Raw genomic sequence first — 25,751 nt, 5'->3', positions numbered from 1 at the left:
CTGTAATTTTTCATAACAAGTGTGGCTATTTTTTCTCCACCGCTAGAACAGCCACAATAAAAACATTTAGGTTATAAAAGCAAGTCCCGTAGAGGACCAGGGCGGACTCGAACAGACAGATTTAGTTTCAGGTACCAACTACATTTTGTTGGAGTTGGAGCTGCAGAACAACCACATCATCTGCCACGACAGAACGATGTTGGTTAACACCTGAACCAGCCAGTAGTCATTTTACAAGTGGTGAAAATTGTCAAAAACAAAAAGCAGTGATAAGCATCAACCAGGAATATAAACAGACTCTTAACGGTTTAACCCAGGTAGCATTGAATGCTCAGACAACTTCATATGAGCGTTGCCGTGGCGTTTGGCAGTCGATGTTAGGCGGACGATTGTGCCTCATGTTGCACTCCATAATCGTTCAAAACACACGAGGCTAACTTCCTGCTTTGGTTTATCTGATGAAAATGCTTCAGAATTTGTTCAAACATTGATCTTTTTATTCCACACAGCATACTAAAAAAATAAATAAATTCTCCTACTCGAGCCTCCTTCTGCCAGATCTTATGACACCGGCTGACTGAGATGTTTACTTTGCAGAAACACCAGGGGCGATTTTAATGGGCCTTTTAAATCCTGTGGTTTAGGTTCAGTATTTAGTGTCATTCTGTTTTTGTTTTTTAACAATAATTTCAATGTTAAAAAGCAAGTCCATCCCTGTCCGTTGAATCTGGGTATGTAATAAATGAAGAGCGTTATCTAGTGTATGTTCAGATATTATATTTCTATTTGACCTTTTCTGCAGGATTTTATTCTTGCAGAACAAGCAATCCTGTCTTTGACCTAAAGTGACCCTATCATGTCACATGTAGTAATGTTGGTACATAAAAGGCAGACAAACTGTGATTTAATTCCAGTTTAATAAATCAAGAAAAAAAAGCAGCAAGGGAAACAGTTTGAATATATTTAAAGTGGGCTGGAAATCTAAGTTTTATTTTACTGTTATCATTATTATTATTTCGTTTTCCTCCAAAAATGACAGCCAGGAGAATGCGGCAGTCTTACAGCTTCTGATTCTTTTCCCGACTCACTTCATTCGTCTGTTGTATCAATTTTTTTGTTGTTGTTGTTATTTTTTTAAACAAACTCCTCAAATTATTGTCAGAATCCGCAACGCTCCAGTTCGCAGTCCATAAAAAGCATTGTGGGAAACGTCCTCCTCACGGTTTCTCCAGTTTCGCTTCCTGGCTGACCTCGAGCTCATCTGATCGGAACGGTCAGTTTTTTAGGGAACTAAAAAACTGCAGCGAAGAGTTCAAACATCGGCCGCGGCAAATGTGTCCAATCGGAGATTTTCTTCTTTTTCTTTTTTTTTTTTTTTTTTTACATTCTTCAGAGTTCAGTTTGAAGCAAGAAGCTGATGAGCAGTGTGCTGCTGTGAGTTTCATGGTCCAGCTGGCTCACAGTGGTCCCTTCTCCAGATCTGCTGTGAGAGAAGAAAATATAAAAGATCCTCGGGTCACTTTGCAGCAGCAAAAAAGAAGAAGAAAAAAACACTTCACAAGTGTTTTTCTGCCGTAATAAACTCCCTAGACCCCTTATTTAAGAAACATTTCCCAACACGATAACTATGCAGCGGATTCTAACTTTTTTTTTTTTTTTTTTTTAGTGTCATCCAACTTTTCTTCCACCAGTATAAAACTTTATAGATTTGGAACTCATTTCAAGATTTGAAGACATTGGAAGGAGCTGCAGCCCCTTCCACTCTTACATGGAGCGCCTTGCGAAACTAATAATTCTCCAGAGACCTTTGCACTTTTAGAACCTAAGATTTCTGTGCATTTTGTTGGTATTTTATATGATAGTCCATCACAAATGTGTACAGAATTGCAGAGTGGAAGCAGAGTGGTGCTCTATTTTCGAAAGATTTTACAAATAAAAATCTGAAAAGTGTGGTGGGTCTTTGTATTTAGCGGCGTCTTTACTCTGAGTCCTAAATAAATCCCAGTAAGTGGTAAACGGAGTCACTTTGTGAATGATTTCATGATAGAAGCAGGAACAGAGCAGACAAGACAAAGCTACAAACCCAGCAAGGCATGATGGTCTATCTAAACTCTGTAGGGGGGAAACTTTCTCTAATGTGTTAATAATAGAATAAAAATGTTTCTTTTAGCACTTTACAGCTTTTTTGTTAACTTTAGAAATGTTTAGCGCACTTAGCTTCTGCTAAATTAAATTTTCCTAATTTACTAGGCTGCTTTGCAAACGTTCAGTTGAATCAAGTTTGACGTCTGTGTTAAAATTTTGGTTACCAACTGTTCTGTTACAAATTCACATAGTTAGACATTTATGTTCCCGGTCTAATCTTTCATTTAGCACTTTAGTGTTTTTGCTAGCTCTGAAAATGCTTAGCTCACTTTGTTTCACACATTTTTCCAGATAAATTATAACTAATAACTAATAGCTGTTTTGCAAAACTTTCAGGTGAATAAAGTTTGACGTCTGTGTTAAGAGTCTTGATTATTGGCTTAAGATGTTGATAGAGACTATTTATGCATTGGTTCTGCTTCCTCTTCTGATGTTCTCCACCTGTGATGCTGAGCAACAAATGATGCTTATCCTGTTTGTAGAACGCATTGCTGACAACAACATCTCCTCAGCGAAACACTGACAGAGCACAGAAGAAGATGGAAGSCGYTAACCTGTTTGAGGAGGCATTAGATCTCRGGTTGTGGCAAAGTTTTCCCTTCCAAACAGAAAGCCAGACACACAACAAGAGGGTTTAACTCACAACATTCCCATGTTTTTCAATGGCCCTGTCAAAGTCCAGTTATACTGAGAGTCTGTGGCAACACTTAAAATTTACTGTATACAGATGCTCTGCATGTAGTTTGAGTTTCAGCTATTTTTCAAAAGGGAAGAGGCAAAACTTCCAGTTTCCAGATGTGCAAAGCTGGCAGAGACAAAACCATAAAAAGATTTGCAGCTGTAATTGCAACCAAAAGGTAATCTGAAATATCACACATTTACTTTTTTTTTTTTTAGTTTGTCATAAGCATGCACCCCCTTCCTTTCAATTCACAAACCACCCAAACTCAAATTTCTCCAACTGGGATGTTTTTTTTCTTCTTCTTCTTCTCCTCTGAGGAGTTTCAGTCTCTGGTGTGAAGCATCATATCTACATATGGTCTTATTTGGGAGGCGTTGGGGGGAAAATCACTGTCACGATATCTCACGGATGGTTTGGTCCAAACTGTCAGCGCAGCTGTGTGAGACTGCGCTTCACTGTTATCAGAATATTACCTCTCATTGTGGCTGTCTGTCAGAGCCTCCATTAAGATGGCCTCCTTCGTAGTCCAGCTGGCACAGGATCATGTTGTTCTTGAGGAAGAACTTGTCTCCCACGCAGAATCTGCAGAGAGAAACAATCAAAATATGAACCGGCTCCTGCTTCTCGCCGGACCTCAAACGAATCGCGAGGTTTTCCCACGAGAGTGTTGTTTTTCTTTTCTCCAGGCATAATTTCATACCGCATACATCTACTGCTATTATAATCAGAAAATTAATCTTGCATAGCCACGGCCCTGATTAACTATTCAAGTGTCTGACAAAGTCTTTAACCCTTCGAGGTTTTTTTTTTTCTTCCTTCCTTTCTTTCTTTCTCCGCTGTGGATTTAATCAACTTGTGATTACGCCTGCACTAATAGTGTGCTCACCAGTGCACCTTCCAGATAAGTCAACTGAATTTGATCTCCCTGGCTAATTGCTCCCCTAATCTTACCTCTGGCGGCAGAGCTGACAGGCAAAGCAGTCTAAATGGTAGACGTTGTCTCTGGCTCTCATCACCATCTCAAAGGCAGGGATCAGCTTACTGCAGGCTGCACAGTTCCCCGTCACCCCGAAGAGCCTGCAGAGGGAGAGCAGGGCGACACGCGGGCCTTTAATCTGGGCGCGCACATGGATGCATTTCACCAAAGAGCTGCGGTGTGGGGGAAACACAATATAAGCTGGTCTGCAGAGGAATTTGTACCGTCTTGTACTTTTGTTTTTTTCCTCTTCCAATCCTTTTGAAACATTACAACGAAAGGCTTTATGCGTGTTTTGTTGCAATTTTACGTGACAGGATGGCAGAAAGTAGGTGGTGGATAGTTGAGTAGAAAAGAAAAAAAAAAGTATCGCGTTTATCTTTTATCGCGATACATGTCTTATCACGATAAGAATTTTGATTCATCATTTAACAATACATTCTGATTAATGATGCTTAAAAGACTCCAAAATGTCTGGATTGTCGGATTAGCTGTTTTTGCTAACTTCTCCACTGTCTGTTCAATGAAATCAATTAATATCAATAAATGTGAAAATATGATTAAATGCTGTTACGGTGTGAAGCTCAAGATCAAATTTTTTTTAATGTGACTGGCATCCTGAAGAGGGCTGCASAGTGGCGCAGTTGGTAAAGCTGTTGCCTTGCAGCAAGAAGGTTCTGGGTTCGATTCCCAGCCCCGGTCTTTCTACATGGAGTTTGCATGTTCTCCCTGTGCATGCGTGGGTTTTCTCTGGGTACTCCGGTTTCCTCCCACAGTCCAAAAAAAAAAAACATGACTGTCAGGTTAATTTGCCTCTCCAAATTGTCCCTAGGTGTGAGTGTGTGTGTGCATGGTTGTTTGTCTCTGTGTTGCCCTGCGACAGACTGGCAACCTGCCCAGGTGACCCTGCCACTCGCCCGGAATGTTAGCTGGAGATGGGCACCAGCAACCCTCCCGACCCCACCAAAGAAAATGGATGGATGATGGATGACATCCTGAAGAAACATGTTACAAATGCAAATGTTTTTCATGAGTTGTGTTTGTGTGGCTATAGTTGCTGTCCCCCTTCAAAAGAAACAATAAACAGTTATCATCACTTTTACTGTTATCACGATACTACCACAAACTATCATGATAAAACCTTAAGTCCATATCGCCCACCCATACTTCCATGTATGTTATTTATTGCCAGTATTGAGAAAGATGTTCAGTTAGATGTTTGTTAGAGTCATGAAGACCAAATCTATACTCGTTATTTGGCTGATATCGAAACGATTTCCAATATTAGCATCAAATTACTACAATCCTGTTGTGAACCTTCCAAGATGTCTCCGTCCGCATGAACTGACAAGTCAGGCTAGGAGAGCTTTAGCCAGAGAAGCAGCCAAGAGGCTCATGGTAACTCTAGAGGAGTAGCATAGCTCCACAGAAGGCCAGTATGGCTAAAAAATGAATCTGGGCAGAGAGGTTTCTCGAATTAATACTTTTTAAAAATATATAGACAAATAAAAAACCTTGGGGTCAGAGTGATGTTATGAAATAAAAAAAAAAATCTCAAATGAAAGAGAACATGGTCCTAAAACACCAAGATGGAGAAGAAGCTAGCATCGTCTTTGGAGTATTTGTAGTTTTCCATACACTAAAGACATACTGGGACCTAAACAAAACAGGCTTCAACTTGGAAGGACATTTCTAACAATGTGATTGTAAAAGATTTAATCTCAGTGGTCGGGAGATGTTTTTTGTTTTTTTTTTGGTAGTTATTGTTAACACTCAAATACTGTTAAAACTGACGTTTGTGGTAGAAGCATGACAAATGGCCAAACACTTTAAGGGGCGTAAATACTTTTTCAGTCAGCTATGAAGAAAGAAAGGGTGTTAAAAACTCACTTGTGTGTCTCAGTGAGCAGCACAGATGTTGATAATCCACCATCTCCAGATAACCAATTTACTGCTTTCTTTCTAGGGGTGATCTGCATTTCTCCCAGATTACTCACCAGAGTCGTCTAATCACATCATCTGTATATGCAGCCAAGTGTGAGAAAGGGACTCAAATCAACATCCAAATTGTAATTATGGGAACATGATGGGATGAGCTTCTCGTAAAAAGAAACTGCACTCTACGTCGTAAAAAAAAAAAGTGCTGCAAACCATTAAATTTATCATCCACTCATCCTCCAAGTTGTCCCATTGCAGGTCGCAATAAAAGAAAAACGAAACGGCCCCCCGACTCCCAAGCTTGGAAGTGGAAAATGGTTAATGTTTGCACATGTTAAAAACTGATAGATGACAGGATTGTTTCAGAAGTGGCACCCTGAGCTGCCAGTGCAGCTCAGGATGCCACTGCCCTCACTCACAGGGTAACAGTGACTTTCATCAGTCAGGTGTTCAGCAGCTCATCATCCGCTGCTCAGACCACTGCTGCTTTTTAGAACCAGGTTTTGGTGTCTGCTTATACCAGTTTGTGGGTTCACTCTTTGAGGCTGCGGGCCCACCACGATTGGTTCCCTGCCCGTATTTAGGTACCTCAAAGGGTATGCACTCTCACTCGAGATCAGGAACCACCTTGAGCAACACGTCTAGAAGCTGAGATTTCCCCCCACTGTTCTTTACAAAACAGATCAATCTCAGTCAGACTGAGTGAAGAGCCTCCACTGTTAGCAATTTCCAAGTCTTGTCACACATATTTAATTGAATGTAAGTCTGGACTTTGACTGGGCCAGTCAAAAACATTAGTTTTTTTTTTTTTTTTTTAATCTAAACCAAGAGTCTTTATGCCCTGAGGGTCAAAGTCGTTAACCGAAAGCGCTTGGGGACACAAAAATTACACTTTTTTTAAATAAAACATTTCTAAGACAAACCTTTGGTGCCTTTATTTTATTTAAATGTTACTAAAACTAAGAGAAATTGTCTGACTGATTTTTGTACAAAACGGATCCACAGTTTCTACATTTTCGTGGGTTGTTTTCTTATTTGAGAAGTAAGATTTGCTTGTGAGGAAAAAGTAGGTCACTGTTTCTGCTTCTAGTTGCTCCAAAACCAAGATGAATACTAAAATGGGAATCCATATACTGTCAACAGGTTTCACAACGTAACTTTGATATAAATTTCTCCACAACTCTGCTCCTGACCTTTCTGCTTCGCTTGTTCTTTGGTGTTCATTCTAACCGGTGAGTTAGACTGTCACGATATCAAATTGTGCCTGCAATTGTTGCGATAAATGATAATATTGTTGTTTTGAGATTAGTGGTGGACGATATTGAATTTTATCGTAATGTTCTATAGTGCTAATATAACAATGTTGTTGCTTCTTTTTTAGGTAGCTGACTGTGAAAAACATTTCAATTTCAAACAGTCTTATGAGAGGAAGATTTATATCACTAACCAGCACACAGTAACTGCATTTAATCATATTTTCAATGTTACTGATATGTATTGATGCTCTTAGGGAACAAACAGTGCAGAAATGAGTTTTTTCAATATTTCCAATGATACCATCACTTTTGTTTCTTATTTAACATCAGTAATAGGAATTGATCAAGGCAACGATGAATCCAAGTGCTTATCACTATAATTTTTCACAACAGTTGATAAATGGTACGATAAATGTTTAATTTTTAATAAAGTCAGACGATTGGACGATCTGGACAAGGTCGGGCTGAAAAACAAAGGCGTGCCCCACTTTATAGGTTTCCATCTTGGGTTAGGGCTCCACTTCCCCTTCACAATCATGTCCTACATAATGTTAGTCTGTCTCATAAAATCCCAATAAAATGCATTAAGGTTTGCGGTTGCAACGTGACCAAAGTTCAAGGGGTGCAAATACTTTAGCAAGGCACCGCACTTCCAGTCTCTTATTCCTCTGCAGAATATTCCTCGCTTTGCTCGGGACGGTTTTATTTATGTCCGATTTTAGTCAGAAACAGCTGGCCAGAAATCTTGTGGTTGGGGTTTTTTTTTTCTTTCTTTCTTTCCATCGGGGTATACAGTGTGATTAAAGGCCGAGCAAAGCAGCCAACAAGCCTGGATTAAAATGATCAGGCTCCCATATTTTAACAACGTTGTTGCTCTTCTGCCAACATTTCGCGAAGACAAGCTCAAGGATTCTTTTCTGCTCTCCTCAACGCTCTGCTTCCTCTGATATGTGGCTGTATGATATTGAGGGTGATTTTTTTTTTAATGGCTTCACTTTATCAGCTCTTTTCTAAAAAAAAACAAAAAAAAAACTGAAATGTTACCGATTTTAACGTGGAAGAGTACAGGATCTGAACATTTTCCTTTAAAGCAACAAGTGAACTACCTGGGAACTAACTCTGTAGGGCTTTAAAACGCTCTGGCTCTGGCCAACTGCAGATGGCTTCACCTCTCACTCACCTCCGACAGAACGAACATATGGCTCCCTCGGAGCCTAACACGCATGAAGACAAGTGGCCACGACTGATTTCCATATTCCATTAGAGGCCATGTTAAAAAAAAAAAAAAAAAAAGGGGAGGTCAAAGAGAAAGCATTTGGAAAAAAAGAAAAACAACATTCGTGGTAGAAGAGGGAAAGAGAGGGGGGGAAAGAAAGGAGAATTTGTATCCCACAGCCCGAGACAACAACTGAAAAACGTCATCAAATGAGTGACTAATGCGGGAACAAAAGCGAGCCCTAATTACCAGAATGTTCTGATCTAACGAATGTGAGTCCTTCACAGGCACCTGGTGGGTTTTTTTTTTCCTCCCCCCTTCTCCTTAACGAGGCTACGAAGCTCAATGCTAATTCTCCACTAATGGTCCAATTAAAAGAAATCACATGGTTTTAATCCAGCTCTTCAAAGGCTTTTGGTCTGCACTCTTGCAATGATGAGGGAAACAGGAGGCAATCTAGCCAATTTAACTGTCAAAAGGGGTTTTGGTCTCCTAAGTGCAGCGTGGCTAATGAGCGACTTAGCTCCAACGAAATCCAGCTGGATTGTACATGAGACTAACACATGGGTTCAGCATCGGGGGCTGAGAAATCAGGAGTTCTAGCTGCTGACCTGACTCCACACGTTGCTAATTTGGTGGAGAAATTGTTTTGGGGTGTGACCTTCGGACCAGCCAGTTTTATAAAATCCTGTTGATTCAAATCCTACATTTGGCACCATTGTGTTCAGTCAAATCAAGTTTTTTGCACAACATATTTGAGCAACAAGGCAGTTAAGAGTTCCTTGCGCCGTAGAAACATAATATAATAAGTAATTATGAAATAGCAATACGCATTACATTTTGAAAATGGAAAGAGAATGGCATGACTTCAAATTAGGGGTGTCCCGATACAACCTTTTCCCTTCCACTACGATGCCAATATCACATCGTTCAGCACTGGGCGATACCAATATTGACTCCATATGATATCAGAACAAATCACATTAGTTCTTTAATTCTGTAAATGTTCTTCAGATGATAAAAGGCTGACTTTGTAACTCTCTTTATGTGTTTGTGAAGGTCCAGGTTACTACCCCCAGGTTTTGAGTTTGATCACTCGTCTCTAGCATGTACATTAACTTGGGATGATTTATTCCAACCAGGTTGGAATGATTTTACACTTCAATAATTTAGAAAAAATAAGAATCTACTGAGGATTTTTTTTTTTTAATAATGATCGTATTCAATCGAGTTGATTTTATAAAGCTTATATGCAGACGCAATATTGCTGACTTAGCTTGAACAGCCAGAGGCATTTTAGAGAGGGGCTTGTTTTGACAAAGCTCCTTGGAGACAGAGGCCAGTGACACTTGTGTTTAAGCAAGTTTGAATTTATAGCAAATTAGAACTTGGGTGGTTCCCAAACATCCAATTTTTATTCTTACATTTGAGACATTTTTGGTTGTCCTGCAGGCCTTGACATTGTGTTGACTTAAACAAATCACTTGTTTGGACTGCTTCTATGGGATTTGATTCTTTTTTTTTTTTTTACTGGATTCAAAGAACTTTACCAACTTGATTATTTCTCAGTCCAATCAGTCCTGTCAAGGAAATCTTTTTTTATAGCAACACAGAATCTACCATCTGCAAGCAGTCATCATCACCAGTCAGAAGTTAATGGTACTTGGCCTTTTCAAGTTAAAGACATTCTACAACCATCAGCACCACTTATTAAAGGATTTAGAGGGATTTAGGCTGTGTATATATTTGAGTACAAGACCTTGCATGGATTAGGGAAAATCTAGAGTAAATTCAGACCTGTGCAACAAATTCTTGTTTTTCTTTTAATCAACTTGTGTATGGAAAAGGGTTTAATTAGCTTTTTAACATGAATGTATTTTGGCAGCTAGGTAGGTATTCATTTTCTTGACAAACATAAAACCAACAAAGTCCAAACCATAAGATATTTAGCTTAGCTCATCTCAGAGAGAGTAGGCTAAGCTAATTGTCTCTTGGGTGTTAGCTTGGTTTAGCATAGAGATAAGTAGGTGCGACACTGCTAGCTATACAGCAAAAACAAAACCGCTGCAGGCAACAAGGGAATGTCTGCAATTACCATAACCGTAAGCTAATATTTTCCCTGAAAACCTACAAAGAATTGAGTTATTATTGTTTCTTCTGTCTTTATTCCATGCTATGCTAGGAATGACACCTTTCAGAAATGAAATAAGGGACACCGATCACAGTGAGCTTTGCCCGCCATATTCTTTAGCAGTACATAGCAGCTGACAAGCTGCTATTTACTTATATATTTTTACCAAGTCAGCTAAAAAGTATTTTATTTGTTCATTCCTCCTTTGTCTGAAAGAAAAACATAACAATTATTTAGTTTTCGTTAGTGAGTTAATCATGTTCTACTTTGCAAAAACAGCAAATATATGATATATGAAGATTGTTAGCTAAGTATAGAGAGCTAACTGGCCAATCTGGCAGGATAACCTTAAGCTAGCTAATACTAAAACTTCCAAATCTGCAACATCTAAGTTTGAACCTACTTTTCCTAACAAAGCACATACATTTCCTGAAAACGCACAAAGAATTGCTTTTTTGTGGTCTTAATGCTTTTGCCACATGCTTCTCTAACAAGCTTCCATCTCCATTGGGAAACTTTCATTGGAGAGAATCGACGTTGCCCACCATTTTTGTATTGGCGGCATAAAAAGAGAAAGGAGAAAAGACATCAACATGTTGGTGTCTAAATGTGGTTGAAATGTGTTTGAGGTTGACCAAATTCTCTAACCAAGTCTGACTTTCAATGTCTTGGTTTAGCCTACATTTGGACACGCCCTATAGGCTAAAAACGTTCAACATGTGTTACTGTGCTAAACGGAGACAAGGACTGGCCAACATTAAGCAGCATAACAAAGACCTCCACAGGCATTACAGGCCTCCTGTCTCTCGTTGCTTATTCCTTTTAGAAAGAAAGCTCATTTTCCCCTCACATCTTACAGAGGAAGCCAAAACACCTGTATTTCAACATCTTTCTTTTTTTCGTCCATTCTCTGCAGAACAAATCAAACAGAGGAAAGGTTTCATAATTCATTTTAAGAAAATAAGCTTAAGTCTATAGAAAGTTCCAATCCCACTGTTCTGGCTTCACTCTACATTTCCTGACAATGACTCAAAACATACTAAAAGGTCAGCAGCTTGTCTCCTTTGTTCCTGCATTCATTCTTCCAACTGTGTGAGCTTGCTGCTGACTGTTGCATTTGGTGTCACTTCTCCCAAATCCTTGAACCCTCTAGCTAGTTTATGTGTCGAAGAATGTAAAATTGTTGCAGTATGATTTGCGCCTAAGTCAAACAACACCATAGCAAACAATCATGCTATCCATTGTCTATTCCGGCTTATCCTTGCAGGGTCCATATCTCTAGCACTCACTCGGCGAAAGGCAGGGTCACATAGACACACAGCATAAACAACTAAGCACACACACTCACACCTCAGGATATTTCAAAGAGACCAATTAACTTGATGGTCCAGCTGGAGTACCTGGAGAGAACACATGCATGCACAGGAAGAACACATCTAGAACTGAAAAATTGGTTTGAGAATTAGGATGCATTCACACCAGCCCTTTTAAGTCTGCTTTAATCAAACTCTTGTTAATTTGCCTAGGAAGTCCGGTTCATTTGGGGAGGAGTGAATGCGCAATCAAACTCTGATGCGAACCAAAAATGTGAACTCTGGTCCACCTGCAAATCTAGGTCGTGGTTCGGTTGAAGTGAGCTCTGGTGAAGTTCAAGTTAACATGTGAACTCCAATCAGACCAGAGACGGCTCCAAAGGCAGGAAGCAGACTATAGCACAGGGAATTCTGGGTAAATAGAAACAAAACAAATGCCCATGTTTTGCGCTAGCAGGGCAAATGACTTGTAGTTCTTTGATAAAGACAAAAGAGAAAATCTAAAATCTGATGCCATTCAACTTTCGTTTACATTTTGTGAAGAAAGAAGTTGCACTCAGTGTCTTCTTCAGAGGTTTTCATGTCACTTCCTTCAGTGGTTCTTGGAGCAGCGCCTCCACAGGCGAGGAGGTTAAACAGCTTTTTCAAAGGGTTTGGTTCATTTGAAATCGAACCGCACCAGCTGAAAATGTAGCAAATGTTGCAATGTTGGTCCCTAATCAAACCGAATCTACTGGACTTTCTATGCTGTAAAACTCTGCATAATAAGGATGCAGGCTTAATAAGACTAATGGACTAAAGGTTGGTCAATATTTGGGGCATTCATCAGTTAATTTTTGTTGCATAAACAACACTTAAGCAAAAAGCCAATGGTATAGTCAGTTATTCTGTCCTCACACATGGAAGCCATACCTCAGGTAGTCTCTGCGGCAGAGGATAAGATTTGCCCGGGTGTACAGGGTGGAGCCGACCCGGCCCAGGCGGCAGTCGCAGCAGGCACACTTCAGACAGTCTTCATGCCAGAACCTGTCTAACGCCTGGAGCATGAAGCGGTCCCGGATCTTCCCATTGCAGCCGGCACAGCCTCTTGGCTTCTCTCTGGACTGGAGGGGAACGACAGACACGCCTGAAATGAAACAGAAAGAATGACCAAATAGAAACCTGAGAACTGATATTTGTTCATTTTCCCCCCAGATTACAACCTTAGGGTATAGAGCATCAGTAAACTTAATTCCAGTACTTCCCAGTTGTCCAATCAACAGATTCTTCCAGTTCCCAGCATCACATGAAACGTGGCAAATCAACTGATTGAGTTATTTGTAAAATTTCTTCAAAAAAAGGATTTACAGAAAAGCAAAAAGAAGTAACAAAGACTGAGTTCAACTGAATTAAGAAGTTTACATGTGTGCAACTTGATGTCAGTTTAAATCCTGCTGTTCTTCCAAGGCACTAGAGGTTTGTTAGGCAACACTGAACAGACAGCATCATACAGACCAAAGAACACAGCAGACAGGTCAGAGGTCAAGTTCTGCAGAAGTTTCAAATAACTTTGCTTAAAGCTTGATCTGTCAAGCTTTAAACTTCTTGCAGAGCTCTGTTCAATGTGTGATCGTACCTTCAAAACTACCAAGACATGACCGAAACTGACAGGTGGGATAATTAGCACATTAGCTGGAGAGATCCACAGGTTAAGTGGAAGAATCTGTTAATTGGACAATCAGTTAGGTGTTCCTCAAATCCAGGTAGGTATGTCTGCAGGCGAGGTAGAAGTATCTAAATATTCAAGGTAAGAACTATACCCGATTGGACGAGCAAAGTCAGGCACAACTCGATTGGACAGGCATCATGGGCGTATCCCAATGTCAAAGACTGATTGGATGTTCCATCATAACAGGAAGTGATTGGGTAAAATTAATGTCTGTCATCTGACTTTTTCTTTTCTTTGGTTTTAAAGGGACGGTATTATGTAAAATGTTAAAAACGCCTGGGTGGACCTAGTGCTGCCTTTGAGGACAAAGCTCCTCCTGAGAGATGAGGTTTCCAAGCTTGTAAGCTTCTGCCTCACAGAGCAGCCCTCCCCTCACTGCTCTCCCACCTGGCTCCTTCAGACTAGCCAGAAGCGATTGGCAAACACCTGGTGGAACTGCGCATCTGCTGAGCTCATTATAGGATCTACTTCTCAGTGTTGCACTGGTAAAATTGTTGTTAAAGGGTTAATAGAGGAGCCATGTTGTGATGACTTCCTGAAGGCGGAGTTTCAAAGAGCAGAAGTTTTTAAACAGAGGCCCAATTTCAAGGTGTTAAACTATAAAGTCAAATTTCTTTTAATTTGATATAAATAGTACCTTCATAACAGCCGAAGATAACATAGTTACTTGACTGTGCTGAAAAATGGCGCTCTGTGACTGGAAAACACATAATACTGCTCCTGTAAATATCACTACCTAACTTCTCTGGTATCTTCTATTTATTTACTTTTGAAAGATTGCTGATTTAATAATTAACGGTAGTAATTTTTCAAAGTTATTCATAAGTAGGGAGGGTTAAACGTTGATGAGTTCCTCCGTGCAACTTAGCGGTGTGGGGACAGAAAAACAGATCAAGTAGAGCCAGCCAATCAGTGTTTGAGCTGAAGAAACTCCTACGCTTTCAAGACTCCCACTTGATGTCTGCAGACAGTTTGAAAGAGCTGCAAGAAACACTTGATTCTCACAGCAAACACGGTGGTGGCAGCATATAGATGAGGGGAGGCTTCTGTGCTGCAGGACCCTTAGAAGAAAAACTGACAGACACTGCGGAAGACTTGAGATTTTTCTTTCACTGTCTGCAGGACAACAACCCTCAACATATAGCTGTAATGGAGCTGGTTAGATCAAAGCATATTCATCTGTTAAAGGCCCAGTCAAAGTATAGATCTAAATCTAATTAGGAATCTTTAGCAAGATTCAAAAAGCGATGTTCACGGACGCTGTCCGTCCAATTTGATCGAGCTTTTGCAAGGAGGAATGGGCGAACATGTCAGTCTGACAACAGCTTGGACGATTTTCTACTTCCTATTGAACTCCAGCGTTTTGTTTTTTTGTTGTTTTTGTTTGTTGTTTTTTTTTTACATAAAGTGCTAAGTTATTTCAGGCACATCCGTTTATTCTGAGTCAGTATTTAATTTTTTCCATTTCATATATTTATAATTTTATATGACATGCAAGAAAATTCAACTGCATATCAGATCAAAGGATAATGCAGTCCAGCATATCCTGGTAAAAAAAATAAATATATTTTTTTTAAAGTACAGCTGATGATAACCAGTGATGTAAGTCAGGAATATAGAGCTTTATGTTTATGGGAAAAGATCTGAGCAGATAAAGTACATGTCAACACTCCACTCCACATCTCAGTTCAAAAGGAACAAATATCCCTCTGTACTTACTCTCCTCCTTGTCTAGCACCATCCTTCAGGGGAGGAAAAAGCGGCTACAATCCAACAAGAACAGAACTACCCGCACGTCTTCTTCTGTCTGCTAAATAACAGAGCTAATCAACACGGACAGCCTCGGAGCGGAGCGTAAATGACTGCGATCAGTCTGGAGTCGCTCAAACTTCGGATCTGCTCCTCATTGTCCCCGGAGGACGGCGAGAAGAAAAAAACCCCGGTCACTCTCTGTCTTCTTACTACTAATAATAAAAAAAATAATAATAATAAAAACTGAGTCCGTGGATGGATGACAGATGACGTTTCTCGAGTGTCACCTCTTCGGCGAGGGGGAGATGTCCTTTAAACGTAGAGCGTGTGAGTGCTGTCCTGGCTGATGTCAGTGCTTAAGTATGTCTGTATCTGCACGGACTGCGGCCGTTCCCTTCAGTGCAATGAGCCGCTGTGCACACACTCTGCACGGCGCCCTCCCCTTCTCTCTCTCGCTCTCTCTCTCTGCCTTTCCCACTGCAAAAAAAAAAAAAAAAATTAAAGAAAAAAAAAACTTCCACAGTCAAATGTTTTGTTGTTGTTTTTTTCTTTTTTAGTTCCTGCGTGCTAATTATATAAAGTCATTATGGTTCAGATGTGATAGGAACCGCCCCTCCCTCTTGGAATCAATTATTCAATACACAGTCACACACACCGGGACAGCCCGGGCCTGAGGTGTTTTAGAATGAGCTTATTCAACTCCAAGGACACCAATTATCTCCGGGGCGCCCTGTAGTCAAAGACGGAGCTTTTCAGCACGACAGATGCACAGCCGGCTGACGCGCGCGAGCTCGTGCGCATGCGTGCCAATTCCTGTTCATGTTTTTATTTTTGCTTGTTTACTTTTTTTTCTTTGTCTTTTTTGTCAGAACTAGTAGTATATTCATTGTGAGTATATGCCGTGCTTAGGTAAAAACAATTGACCGCCATTTTTATTATTTTTTTTTACGTTTTTTTTAACCCAGTCGTCGAGTGGACCCTTGTGAGCTTTTTACCTAGCGCGCGGTTCCAGAAGGAGTTGAGTGGACCCCCACCTTCAAGTGGTCTACTGACCCTGAAAGCGCTTTTATAAGTTCTTTTCTCGTGTTTTCAGAAACTGACGGGAACGGGACACCCACTTCCGCCCCATCGTCCGACTCTTCCCGAGCTGATATGTGAGAGAGTCAAAGTTAAAATATTGTGTGAGTACAAGGTCCATTGGTAGAAGTACCCCCGGTTGGACTTGCTATTTTCAGTGGAACCCACAATAAAAATTGGCCTTGAATTATTTAAAAATAATGATTGCAAACTGATGTAGGAAATAGCAGTAAGCCAGGTAGGACTGGTTAGCATGTTAACAACTTAGCATAATGAAAATAATAAGCTACTCTTACAAGTTTTGTACTTTTTAACACAGTAATAATAACATGGAGGTTGTATAATGCCGTATGTGTGGAAAAACAATTATTGATATCTATTCTATTCATTATCCTCGTTAATGATGAATTTATTAACTGCTTATCCATTCAGTGTTGCGTCACAACTATTGGAAATTTAGGGAGCCAAATTAAGCTAACAGTCATGTTTTTCTTGTTTTTTTTTTATAGGAAGCAGGAGTTTGTTTAAATAGGAGTCAAAGATGTGAATAAGTTGTATTTTGTCCCCCAGCTACCACTCGCTGATTTATACGCAAAGTGACCATCTTGTTGGTGAAAAAACTCCATGTACTCAAAATCCCTACTTATAATCCTTTGCACCTCAAGCTTGAACATGCAACTTGTAATTAAATGTAAATAGGAATGTTTTTTGTGTTTGTTTTTAAACCAATAAAAAATCCAATTTCTGTTGTGCTGATGTTTTAAAATGTCAAACAAAATGCCACCACCTTGAATGACTTGTGACATTAAGAAAAGCCGGGACATAATTACTATTTCAACCTATTTTTATCTATACTGTAAATATGTTACCAAAAACTTACCAGTTTCAAAACCATTTCTCATCCTGACTTCTGTCGTTATTTATAAAAGAATAAAAGCGAAAATGTGTGGCAAAAAAAAGTACATCCTTGCTACTTCCATAAGGTCTAAGCAGAAGGGATATGCCCCCCTTGGTTCCCCTTTTGTGGCCTCCCTGTCACGTAAGTCTACAGTTTGTTTCCTGGAGCAGTCAGAAGCCAGAAACACTGGAAATCGCTCTTTAAAAAGACACAGAGTCGTATTAATGTCAGTGGAAACACATAAAATAGCGATGATTGATCGTGGGAGGTCTGGCAACGGTTTTCATGGCCGGACCTCCCACCGTCAGGCTCGTCGTCCTGGAAGTATTTAGATAGAAATACATAACTACTGCAGCTGAAGCGTTGTTATTGCCTCAGAACTCAAATCCCAGACCTGTTTGAGCCATTTTATTGAAGCTATATTAATAGAAAACACCGCAGGGAGTCGAGCATTAACATTTAGTTCATATTGAACATTGAAGACGTTTATTATTCCTCCCTACTGATAGATTACTGGAATATTACTGGGATTTTTTTTTCAACCACAATCTATAAACAACACTGTAGCCTGCTTCCCTAATAGATCACCCGGCTCTAAATCCTCCTCATTAGGCGCTGTAGCATAAACAACTGTTCTAACATGGCCCTGGATCAGGTCACACTAATTAACCAGCACCATCGACCGACTATTCCTCATTATCCGCCCTCTCGTCTGATCGCATATAGGCCGTCAAGACGGCTAACGATCAACGCGCTAATTAATCAGCTGACGAGGTACAAGTGGAGCTCTAAGGCTCCCTCTTCATTTGCGAGACACATGGGAGCTAATTAGTTCAATCATTAATGAATCTAATTAAATATTTTCTGTAGGTAACCACGGTTGCGGTCTTGTCGTCCATCGTTGCGCGTTAGGCCTCTTTTGTCCTCCCGTTTTTGGCATACAGTCACTCCATTGCAAAGGCTGGCTTAGACTAAACATTACAGACTATTCATGGAATCCCATTAGTCTAATTGCACTAAAAAGCAGTCTGTGGATGACAGTAAAGGTGAGCTGTGGTTAGAGCTCTAATTAGCAGTCTGTGGAAATGGGAAGCCTGTGTGGCCATCTGCCGCAGCGTACTGTCATGTCTTCTGTGTGAAAAGGGCAGAGACAAATTTAGGCATGTTCTATAAAAAAAAAAAAAAGGGGGCCCGTTTTGTCTGATACAATGCTGCGAGAGGCCTCGGCGCTTATTGGAGCACATTTTTAATGAGCGACGGGCTGAAATTTAAAGGAGAAAATACAAGAAAGTCCTCCCAAGATACTTTAGTATGTCTCTAAATCCTTCTGGACGTATCTGAATGGAAAAAGTTCCATTGTGAATGTGAATGCTCAATCAAACTCTGATGCGGAACAAAAAGCAAATGTTGGTCCACCTAAAAACCTATGTCTCGGTTTGGTTGAAGTAAACCCTGGGTAAATACAACCAGACCATGAAGAATTCAGAGAGCATTTGGAAAATATTAGATTGTTCTTCAAGGAGGCAGTTGGATGATTTTTAAGTCTTGGGGCTTAACCTTTCAAAATCTGAGTAAGAACCTCTCAGCTAGTTTTAAAACTTCATATATACATTCTGCAATAAATCACCATTCACTCATGTAATATGGTACAACGTACATAAATAGAAAACCTCAACCCATAGCTTTCTGATTTCCACAAGGGGAAATGTTTCCTTCTGCCCTTCTGACAGTTGATCTAAAGGGTAAGTGTTTCACCACACTGTTATATAAAATTTCCATCTTCTTCTTCAGACAAAATGAGCAAATCAGTCTGTGTTCTAACCAATGCTTATTAATGCAGCTAAATCAGCAGCCAGAACTGATGAGAAGAGAATGAATGCAGATCCTTTTCCACGGAGGTTCGCTTCTCCGGAAGCCAACCAATCATCAGTCGGTCGGTCAGTCTGAGCTGCTGAGATTTAGATTGGAGTGGGGATGTGCTCACCAGCTGTGTGATGAAGAGAGACTGATCGATGGGCTTTCTGATTGGCTCTGGGGGTTGTCTCAGCAGCATCCCGTCCCCTCAGTTCTGACGGCCGTCCTCGAGCGAGCCGAAAGCAATTGTCCCTCCACACGGGGGCCAAATAAGACCACTGACCTGAAGCTGAGGGGCCACGCCCCGGAGCGTCCGTCTCTGTGCGCCTGGATTTCTTGCTTTTCTTTGTAAGGGAGAGACGACGGAGACAGATGGAGAAATGGAATCGATTTGGATTTTTCTCCACGTTTGTTGTGCGTTCTCTGACATGTTAGCTTTTCGGGCGAAAACATTCACAGTTTCTGTGCAGGCAACATGAACGTTTGTGTTACCACAAAGCAGCGTGGGTAAAATCAGGATTTTATCCAAATTATATGTCAGGAAAATGAAAATTATATTTAAAGTATCATGTTTTTAGCTGAAAATCACCACAAGGAGAGGAATCTGAAGCCACTATTTGTCTGGTTACCAAAAATAAATAATCAGTTTCAGCAAAGCAATGTTTCACTGATATTACATGACAATAAGAACTGTAAGTGGCAACATTTGCTGCAAACGATATCTTTATGGCAACCTAAAATAACACTGAGCTGGACACCAAGTAATATCTATGTAGCCTAGCATTATTTGAAAACAAAGGCTATAAAGGCAATTCATGTTTTTTTTTATATTTTCAGTTTTACTTGCAAGAACAAACTGAGCATGACATATAATAAAAAAATTTACATTTAGATTATAAATAGAGACATAAAGTAAAATCAATTAAAAAATAAATGTGTGATGTCTGAATGGTCTCTTTGAAGGCTTCTAGCTGAATCTTGATTTTTAAATTAAACACAGTGATGTTTTAAATCAGTTCAGGAACATGATCTAGACTCAAAGACAGAACAAGACTTTAAAGAATTTTAAAGGTCATTCAAAGCTCCTAATTAAGGCTGAGTTGTTTTCCAGTTAAATGTTTTCATTTCTAGATGCTTCCATGTCTCAGTTTAAAAAGTATGCGTAAAGTTGAAGGAGACAAGTATGTAAAGGTTAGTTTGTTCATTTTCACAGCGTGCAAATAGCCTCTGTTATTCATTTGGAAAACTAAGTAACACCAACAACAAAAGATGGAAGTCACCTAGGGCTGGGCGATATGGCTGAAAATGGTTAATTATTGATTAGTGTTTTTGTTTTAAATATCCAAAACATGGCAAAACTGGTGACGTGACCTTCTCTCTTTTATCCACTATTCCCTCCGTAGCTCTCGTACTCATTTTCTCCTTTCACTCCGCTCCATTCTTTTTACCTGTATACAGTTGCGAGGCATGTTGGCAAACACTGCTCCTGTACTCAGGCATACTGCGTTTATTCTGTGGACCACGCACTGGTCTGCAGACAGTTGAGATTTTCATGGTCAAGCTAGCACTGCTGCCTCTCAACTCTATTGTTTTGTCTTGTCGCATACAAAACAGTTAAGGAGTGAATATTGTTTCTTGCCTGTGCGAGCATGTGTACACAGTGATAAAAACGTACCATTGTGGAGTTGTGTTTATGAACGGCGTTCATGAGCGGGTCCAACTGAGACCTCCTCGAGTACGTACAGATGTCTGAGAGTGAAGCGCGCCTGAGTACATTGGGGGCAACATGAAAGTGCTGCCGCACATACTGCACGACAGTTTGTTGCAAGCAAAAGAAAGACCCTGGCCATGGTGAGAAAAGCTCAGCCTTATTGGAAAATGGGACAAAAGCTGAAAACATCTAAAAATTATAGATTTTTAACTAGATAAGCCAAACAAAGCTTACGTTTGTCTGCTCATCTTTCCAGTCAAACCTGTTGAGGGTCAATGCTGGAGGGTGTGATTAATGTAAAGTAATGTAAATAACCAGATTTTGTTAACACCAGAACCGGCAAACTAGGTGGCTGCTTAGATGATGGACTGGAAAGTCTCCATTCACCTAAAATTGCGTATTTTAACATTTATAAAAAACAAATTGAAAATATATTGAAAGGTTTTCAATTTAAGGTTTTGGCGCCAGGATGAGACTGTTTTTTTCGGCCGTATCGAAACTGTTGTATTTCCCAAAACTACAATGGAAATACTTCTTTCAAATTACACGAGTCACATGATTAACAACCGGATGTTTCTGCTGGTGGGAACAACGAAGACGATGAAGATGATGTTTTTTTTAATGACTCATCGCATGAACAAACTTAGGCTACATTCTGCAGTCTTAAGTGACCCAAATCCAAATTTTTTGTGTGTAAAATCAGATGTATTCCAAATATATGTGCCTTGCCTGTAAAGAAGAAGTTCAAGTGCTCAACAGTGTTTGTGGATGTAAACATGGATGCTAACGGTGGAGCATAGCTTAAGATTTGGAAGTTGCTGTCCGACTGGAGGCAGCACATTAACAACTTAATCCTCATCATCATCCACCATGGTTGTTGTTTTTCTTCCCCCTTGTTTGTATCGGGGCACAAAATCGTGACCACACATCCAAGTAATGTGGGTCGGATACGAAAAAATCTGGCCTGTGTTATTCAGATAAAATCAGATTATTAAGGCAAAAAATATGTATATCGTATTTAGGTTGCTTCAGGCTGCAGTGTGAACGCAGCCTTATTCACATGTGATTTTAATTGCATTTCTTGTCCAATAGAAATACAGCACTCGTGTTCAGTTTTTTTTTACATTTGATTTGATTTTTGTAATCTAACTGTGCTTAAACTTCCCCACAACCTTCTCTCTAACCTGTCTGCTTTGTACCTCAAGATACCATTTGTTCTCTAATGTTGTCCAACAAAACCTGTGAAGCTTTCACAAAACAGCTGGATTTATGATAGATAATTGCACACAGGTGGTCTCTGTTTGGTAATTAGATGGTTTCTAAGGGTAAGGTGGGTTTAACTACAAATGTACACAGCACTTTTTATTTGAAACAAGAAAACTTATTTATATTTTATATTCACTTCAAAATTGTTCACCAGTTTCTGTTTTGTGTACTAGATGTGATCCCTACAGAATACACACACTGAAGTTTCTTTGTAATTCGACTAAATGTGTAAAAGTTCAAGGCGTGTGAAGAGTTTTGTACAGTTGTTTATTGGATACATCTACTATTTCTTTGTCATTTTGTGACTAAATCTTTGAAAACTCATTTTGCAGCCCTCTGAGTTGCTTTCAAAGACAAGGTGATCATCTATTTGACAAAAGGGGAAAATAGAAATTGCGAGTATTTATACAGAGCCATAGATCACGTCTTGGGGACTGTTTATGTTCTAATCCATTTTTCTTCCCTCTGCCGTGTTATTTTCTTCCACTTGTAATTCTTCATTGTCTTGTGGAACCTCATATCGTGTCCTGTTGGGCATTTCTGAAACGATTACAATGATTTTCAGATTCGTTCTATGCACAAAAAGTAAGTGTCAAATAAACAAAGGAAGAAACGTTTTTGGGTCCAGATCATCTAAAGGTCTGAAAATGGCCTCTCTTCAGTAGAATGCAGCCATGATTGATGTAGTTATACTTTATCTGCTGTGACTCACACTTGAAAAAGGCTCTCTTAAATTCTCAAATTACTCTATTACACGGTTTATCAAGTACCCAGAGCAAGGAATCATTAACTTCTCCTTCCAAAAAAAAAAAAAAAAAAAATCACAACGTGTTTTGATATCTGTGCTGCCATCTAGTGGAAAACCTTCAACTAATTTGTTTGTGGAAATTGCTTCATACTTTTTCCACCTTCGGTCGGGCTATTTTTAGCAAAAACACACAGGAAATTCCTCTTTTGCAACAAAAAAACCCCTCCTCTAGTGGTCGTCTAATTAAAATTAAGCTCAAAGCATCGGCGCGGCCCGCTGAGGTACTAAAATAGCCGTCGAGTTATGACATGTTTAGCTTTAATTTCCTCTGGAACAAGCAGTCTTTTTAAAGTATTTACAGAGGGAAGACTGGTCTCCGAATTGCTCTATGTAAGAACACGTTTGTAATTGTGTGCAGAGTCTGAGGGGCGACTTCACTCGAAGTGGAAAAACATTAGAGTTCATGTCCTGAACGTGGCTTTCTTCATTCGTTTTATAACCTTTTCTTTACTAATTACATAAAATGTCCAACATATGCACAAAACACACACTAAAAAAACGGCAATATCACTAGAATGTTATATGATCAAACATTACAGCATGGAAATGGAACAAAATTACCTCCACACAATAAATCAAATAAAATTAACTAAATTGTCAGACTTGGGAAATTTAGAAGAAAATTCTGGAGGATTAAAGTGAGAAGGGAAGTGGTTTTAAATAGTTCAGAGTTTCTTTGTTTTCTGGATTAAAATAATGACTTCTGTGTGAACTGTGAAAACTCCCGTCTCTAATAGCCAATAGATGAGCTCTATAGCACCAGGGCTCAATTATGAAATTAACACACATACATGTGTTCACGTCTAACGCTGCCGGGATTTTTAATGACTTGCTGCGTGAACAAACGTACGCGTGATTTTAATGTCATTTCTTACTTAATTGAAACACCACAACTGCGATTTATTTTGATTCTTTTAAACAGTGATGCCTATTGAAAGCCTTTTCTGTCAGTCTGCACTGTATCCATGGCTACAACGTACACTATGAAGCTGTGGTGTGGTGTAGTGTGAACCTGCTTGGAGTTTGCAGACTTGATAAAGTTACAAGTTTTACAAGTTTTTTTGTGTGGTTTCGGTAACTGACGGGCTGTTGGGCCACCACCATCGCATCCCAGAGATGGCTCATTAGGACCACCGTAGACAGGAAAAAAAGAGGAGTAAATTTATCTCAGATTTTTTTTATTTTATTTTGAAAACAAAGACATTTCTGATTTTTCAAACTCAGAAGTTTTTTGGCGGAAATTTACTCCTCATTTTTTCCAATGACCCCAACACGCTGGTACTTCCTCGTTGGCTGACCGCTACATCTGCCGCGCTCTTCCTGAACGCCGCCCTATAAGATCGGGACGGTTGCCAAATTTCATAAAAGTACATTTAGAAAAAACTCTAAACGTGGCTTTCCAGAAATTAAATTGAATAGCAAAAACTATGATTTCAACACACTTTCATTGTTGTAAGAGGTAAACATACACGACAAATACATTAAAGCCATCATATAAGCTGCTTTGCCTTTTCCTTTGTTATTTTATGGGTCAGAAGCTAAGATGTTCGGAAATCAGGGATTAGAATTAGAAATTCATTTTTTTGTCTCACAATGGAGAAATTCCAGCATTGATACCAAACAGAGCTGTGAGATGGTGGCTTGTTTGGTGAAAAACAAACACAAAATGTCACGTAAAGTACCAGCTGTAAAGCACAGTGGTGGAGGGTTGATGATGATGATTTGGGTTGGCCACTCTTGTGTTTAACAGTTGTTGAGAAAAAAAAAATCTTGAGAAAATATATTTCTACATGAACGTTGAGTTCAATTTTATTCAGTAAAAGATTTCATTTGGCACTGCTGCATCGAGGAACGAAACACTAAAGAAGACATGACAACATAAAACATATTTTACCCAATTCCTTCATTCAGTCAACACTACAGTTTTCCAGGAGTAGCATTACAATGAAAGTATGTTTATAACCCTTTACATCAGTGGTCACCAACTCCAGTCCTCGAGGGATACCATCCTGCAACTTTTAGATGTGTCTCTGCTCAAACACACCTGGATCAAATAAACTGCTCRTTTCCAGCCTATTGCAGAGAGGAATGAATGCTGGTGAGGGAATTCAGACATTTTGGAGCAGAGGTGAATCTAAAAGTTGCAGGATGGTAGCCCTCGAGGACTGGAGTTGGTGACCCCTGCTTTACATGATGTCCATCATATATATATTTCAGTAAAATACATCAAAACCAGCTGTTTCTCCGTCACTCCCTCCCATAGCGACACTTAGCTAACAGTTCACAGCGTTGCTAAAGTTGCTAAATGTCGAGGTGTTCTCTACTAGCGTCTCAAAAGTTCAATCCAGACAGGAAACACATACAATCTCACACTGAGACTCTGAACTCTTTGAGAGTTCAGGTTTCAGCCAAACTCTGAATATTCACTTTAAGAAAAGATACAAAAGAAATAAGGTTAGTACAGGGAAACCATGCAGAAAATGCCCAGCTATACCAGAAGAAAAGTAATACAGGACAGCAGCCAGCAGTGCAGAATGGCTACAAACTTAAGAGTTTTTTACATTTGGTAAGCTGCAGTGTTAGCTGGCTGTCATCTCCATCTTATCTGGAGCAAAAACATAATTTAAGAGTTGGCCAGACTTGGACATTTTCTATTATTGGCTATTCAACCACTAATCGTTTATCATACGTGTTATTGTGTTGTAAAACTGCCTCAAGCTACAACAAGAACTGTGTTCGGAGTGAAAAAAACTAAAAGAAAAACAAATTGAAGCATTTCAATTTGAGAAAGGAAATGTTTGAGTTATTGCCTCTTTTTCTGCAACCATCTGCTCTGTAAATCCTTCAGGACCTAATCAATAAACCTCTGGCTGTTTGATGAACACCCTCTGCACATGCATGTTTTATGTGAGCAGGTGTTTGTTTCTTCTCTCCAAGTATCAGTTTGATTTTTGGAAAAAGCAGTTAAGAAAAACACAATAACTGGATTCGCAACAAGAAAACTTGGGGCAGAAAAAGTG

At 39.6% G+C, this 25,751-nt stretch overlaps 1 protein-coding gene across 2 annotated transcripts; it reads right to left on the bottom strand.

The window, feature by feature from the left end:
• Positions 1–1,359: 1,359 nt before the first annotated feature.
• LOC103465721 (rhombotin-1-like) lies at positions 1,360–15,536 on the bottom strand. 2 transcript variants are annotated; one of them, XM_008410817.2, is made up of 5 exons: positions 15,085–15,536; positions 12,570–12,783; positions 3,779–3,904; positions 3,301–3,409; positions 1,360–1,480 (listed from the first exon to the last, which is right to left on the bottom strand). In XM_008410817.2, exons 1-4 carry the CDS (start codon positions 15,104–15,106, stop codon positions 3,304–3,306), a joined length of 468 nt encoding a protein of 155 aa, XP_008409039.1. In that variant the 5' UTR covers positions 15,107–15,536; the 3' UTR covers positions 1,360–1,480; positions 3,301–3,303. The 2 variants fall into 2 exon arrangements, with proteins under 2 accessions (XP_008409039.1, XP_008409038.1); XM_008410816.2 differs by having other exon boundaries at positions 1,360–1,483; positions 15,085–15,535.
• Between the last annotated feature and the right edge of the window lie 10,215 nt (positions 15,537–25,751).

The sequence above is a fragment of the Poecilia reticulata genome, linkage group LG6 (assembly GCF_000633615.1).
Source record: "Poecilia reticulata strain Guanapo linkage group LG6, Guppy_female_1.0+MT, whole genome shotgun sequence".
In the NCBI taxonomy this organism is placed as follows: domain Eukaryota; kingdom Metazoa; phylum Chordata; class Actinopteri; order Cyprinodontiformes; family Poeciliidae; genus Poecilia; species Poecilia reticulata.
This window is presented reverse-complemented; position numbering and strand designations above follow the sequence as displayed.

What these genes read in the sequence shown, in the direction of transcription:
- LOC103465721 (XM_008410817.2), bottom strand. Translation starts at nt 15,106, where the DNA reads ATGGTGCTAGACAAGGAGGAGA. An exon ending in GGTGCTAGACAAGGAGGAGA is followed by an intron (nt 12,784 to 15,084) that starts GTAAGTACAGAG and finishes GTTTCATTTCAG; the next exon opens with GCGTGTCTGTCGTTCCCCTC. An exon ending in TGCCGCAGAGACTACCTGAG is followed by an intron (nt 3,905 to 12,569) that starts GTATGGCTTCCA and finishes CTCCCTCTGCAG; the next exon opens with GCTCTTCGGGGTGACGGGGA.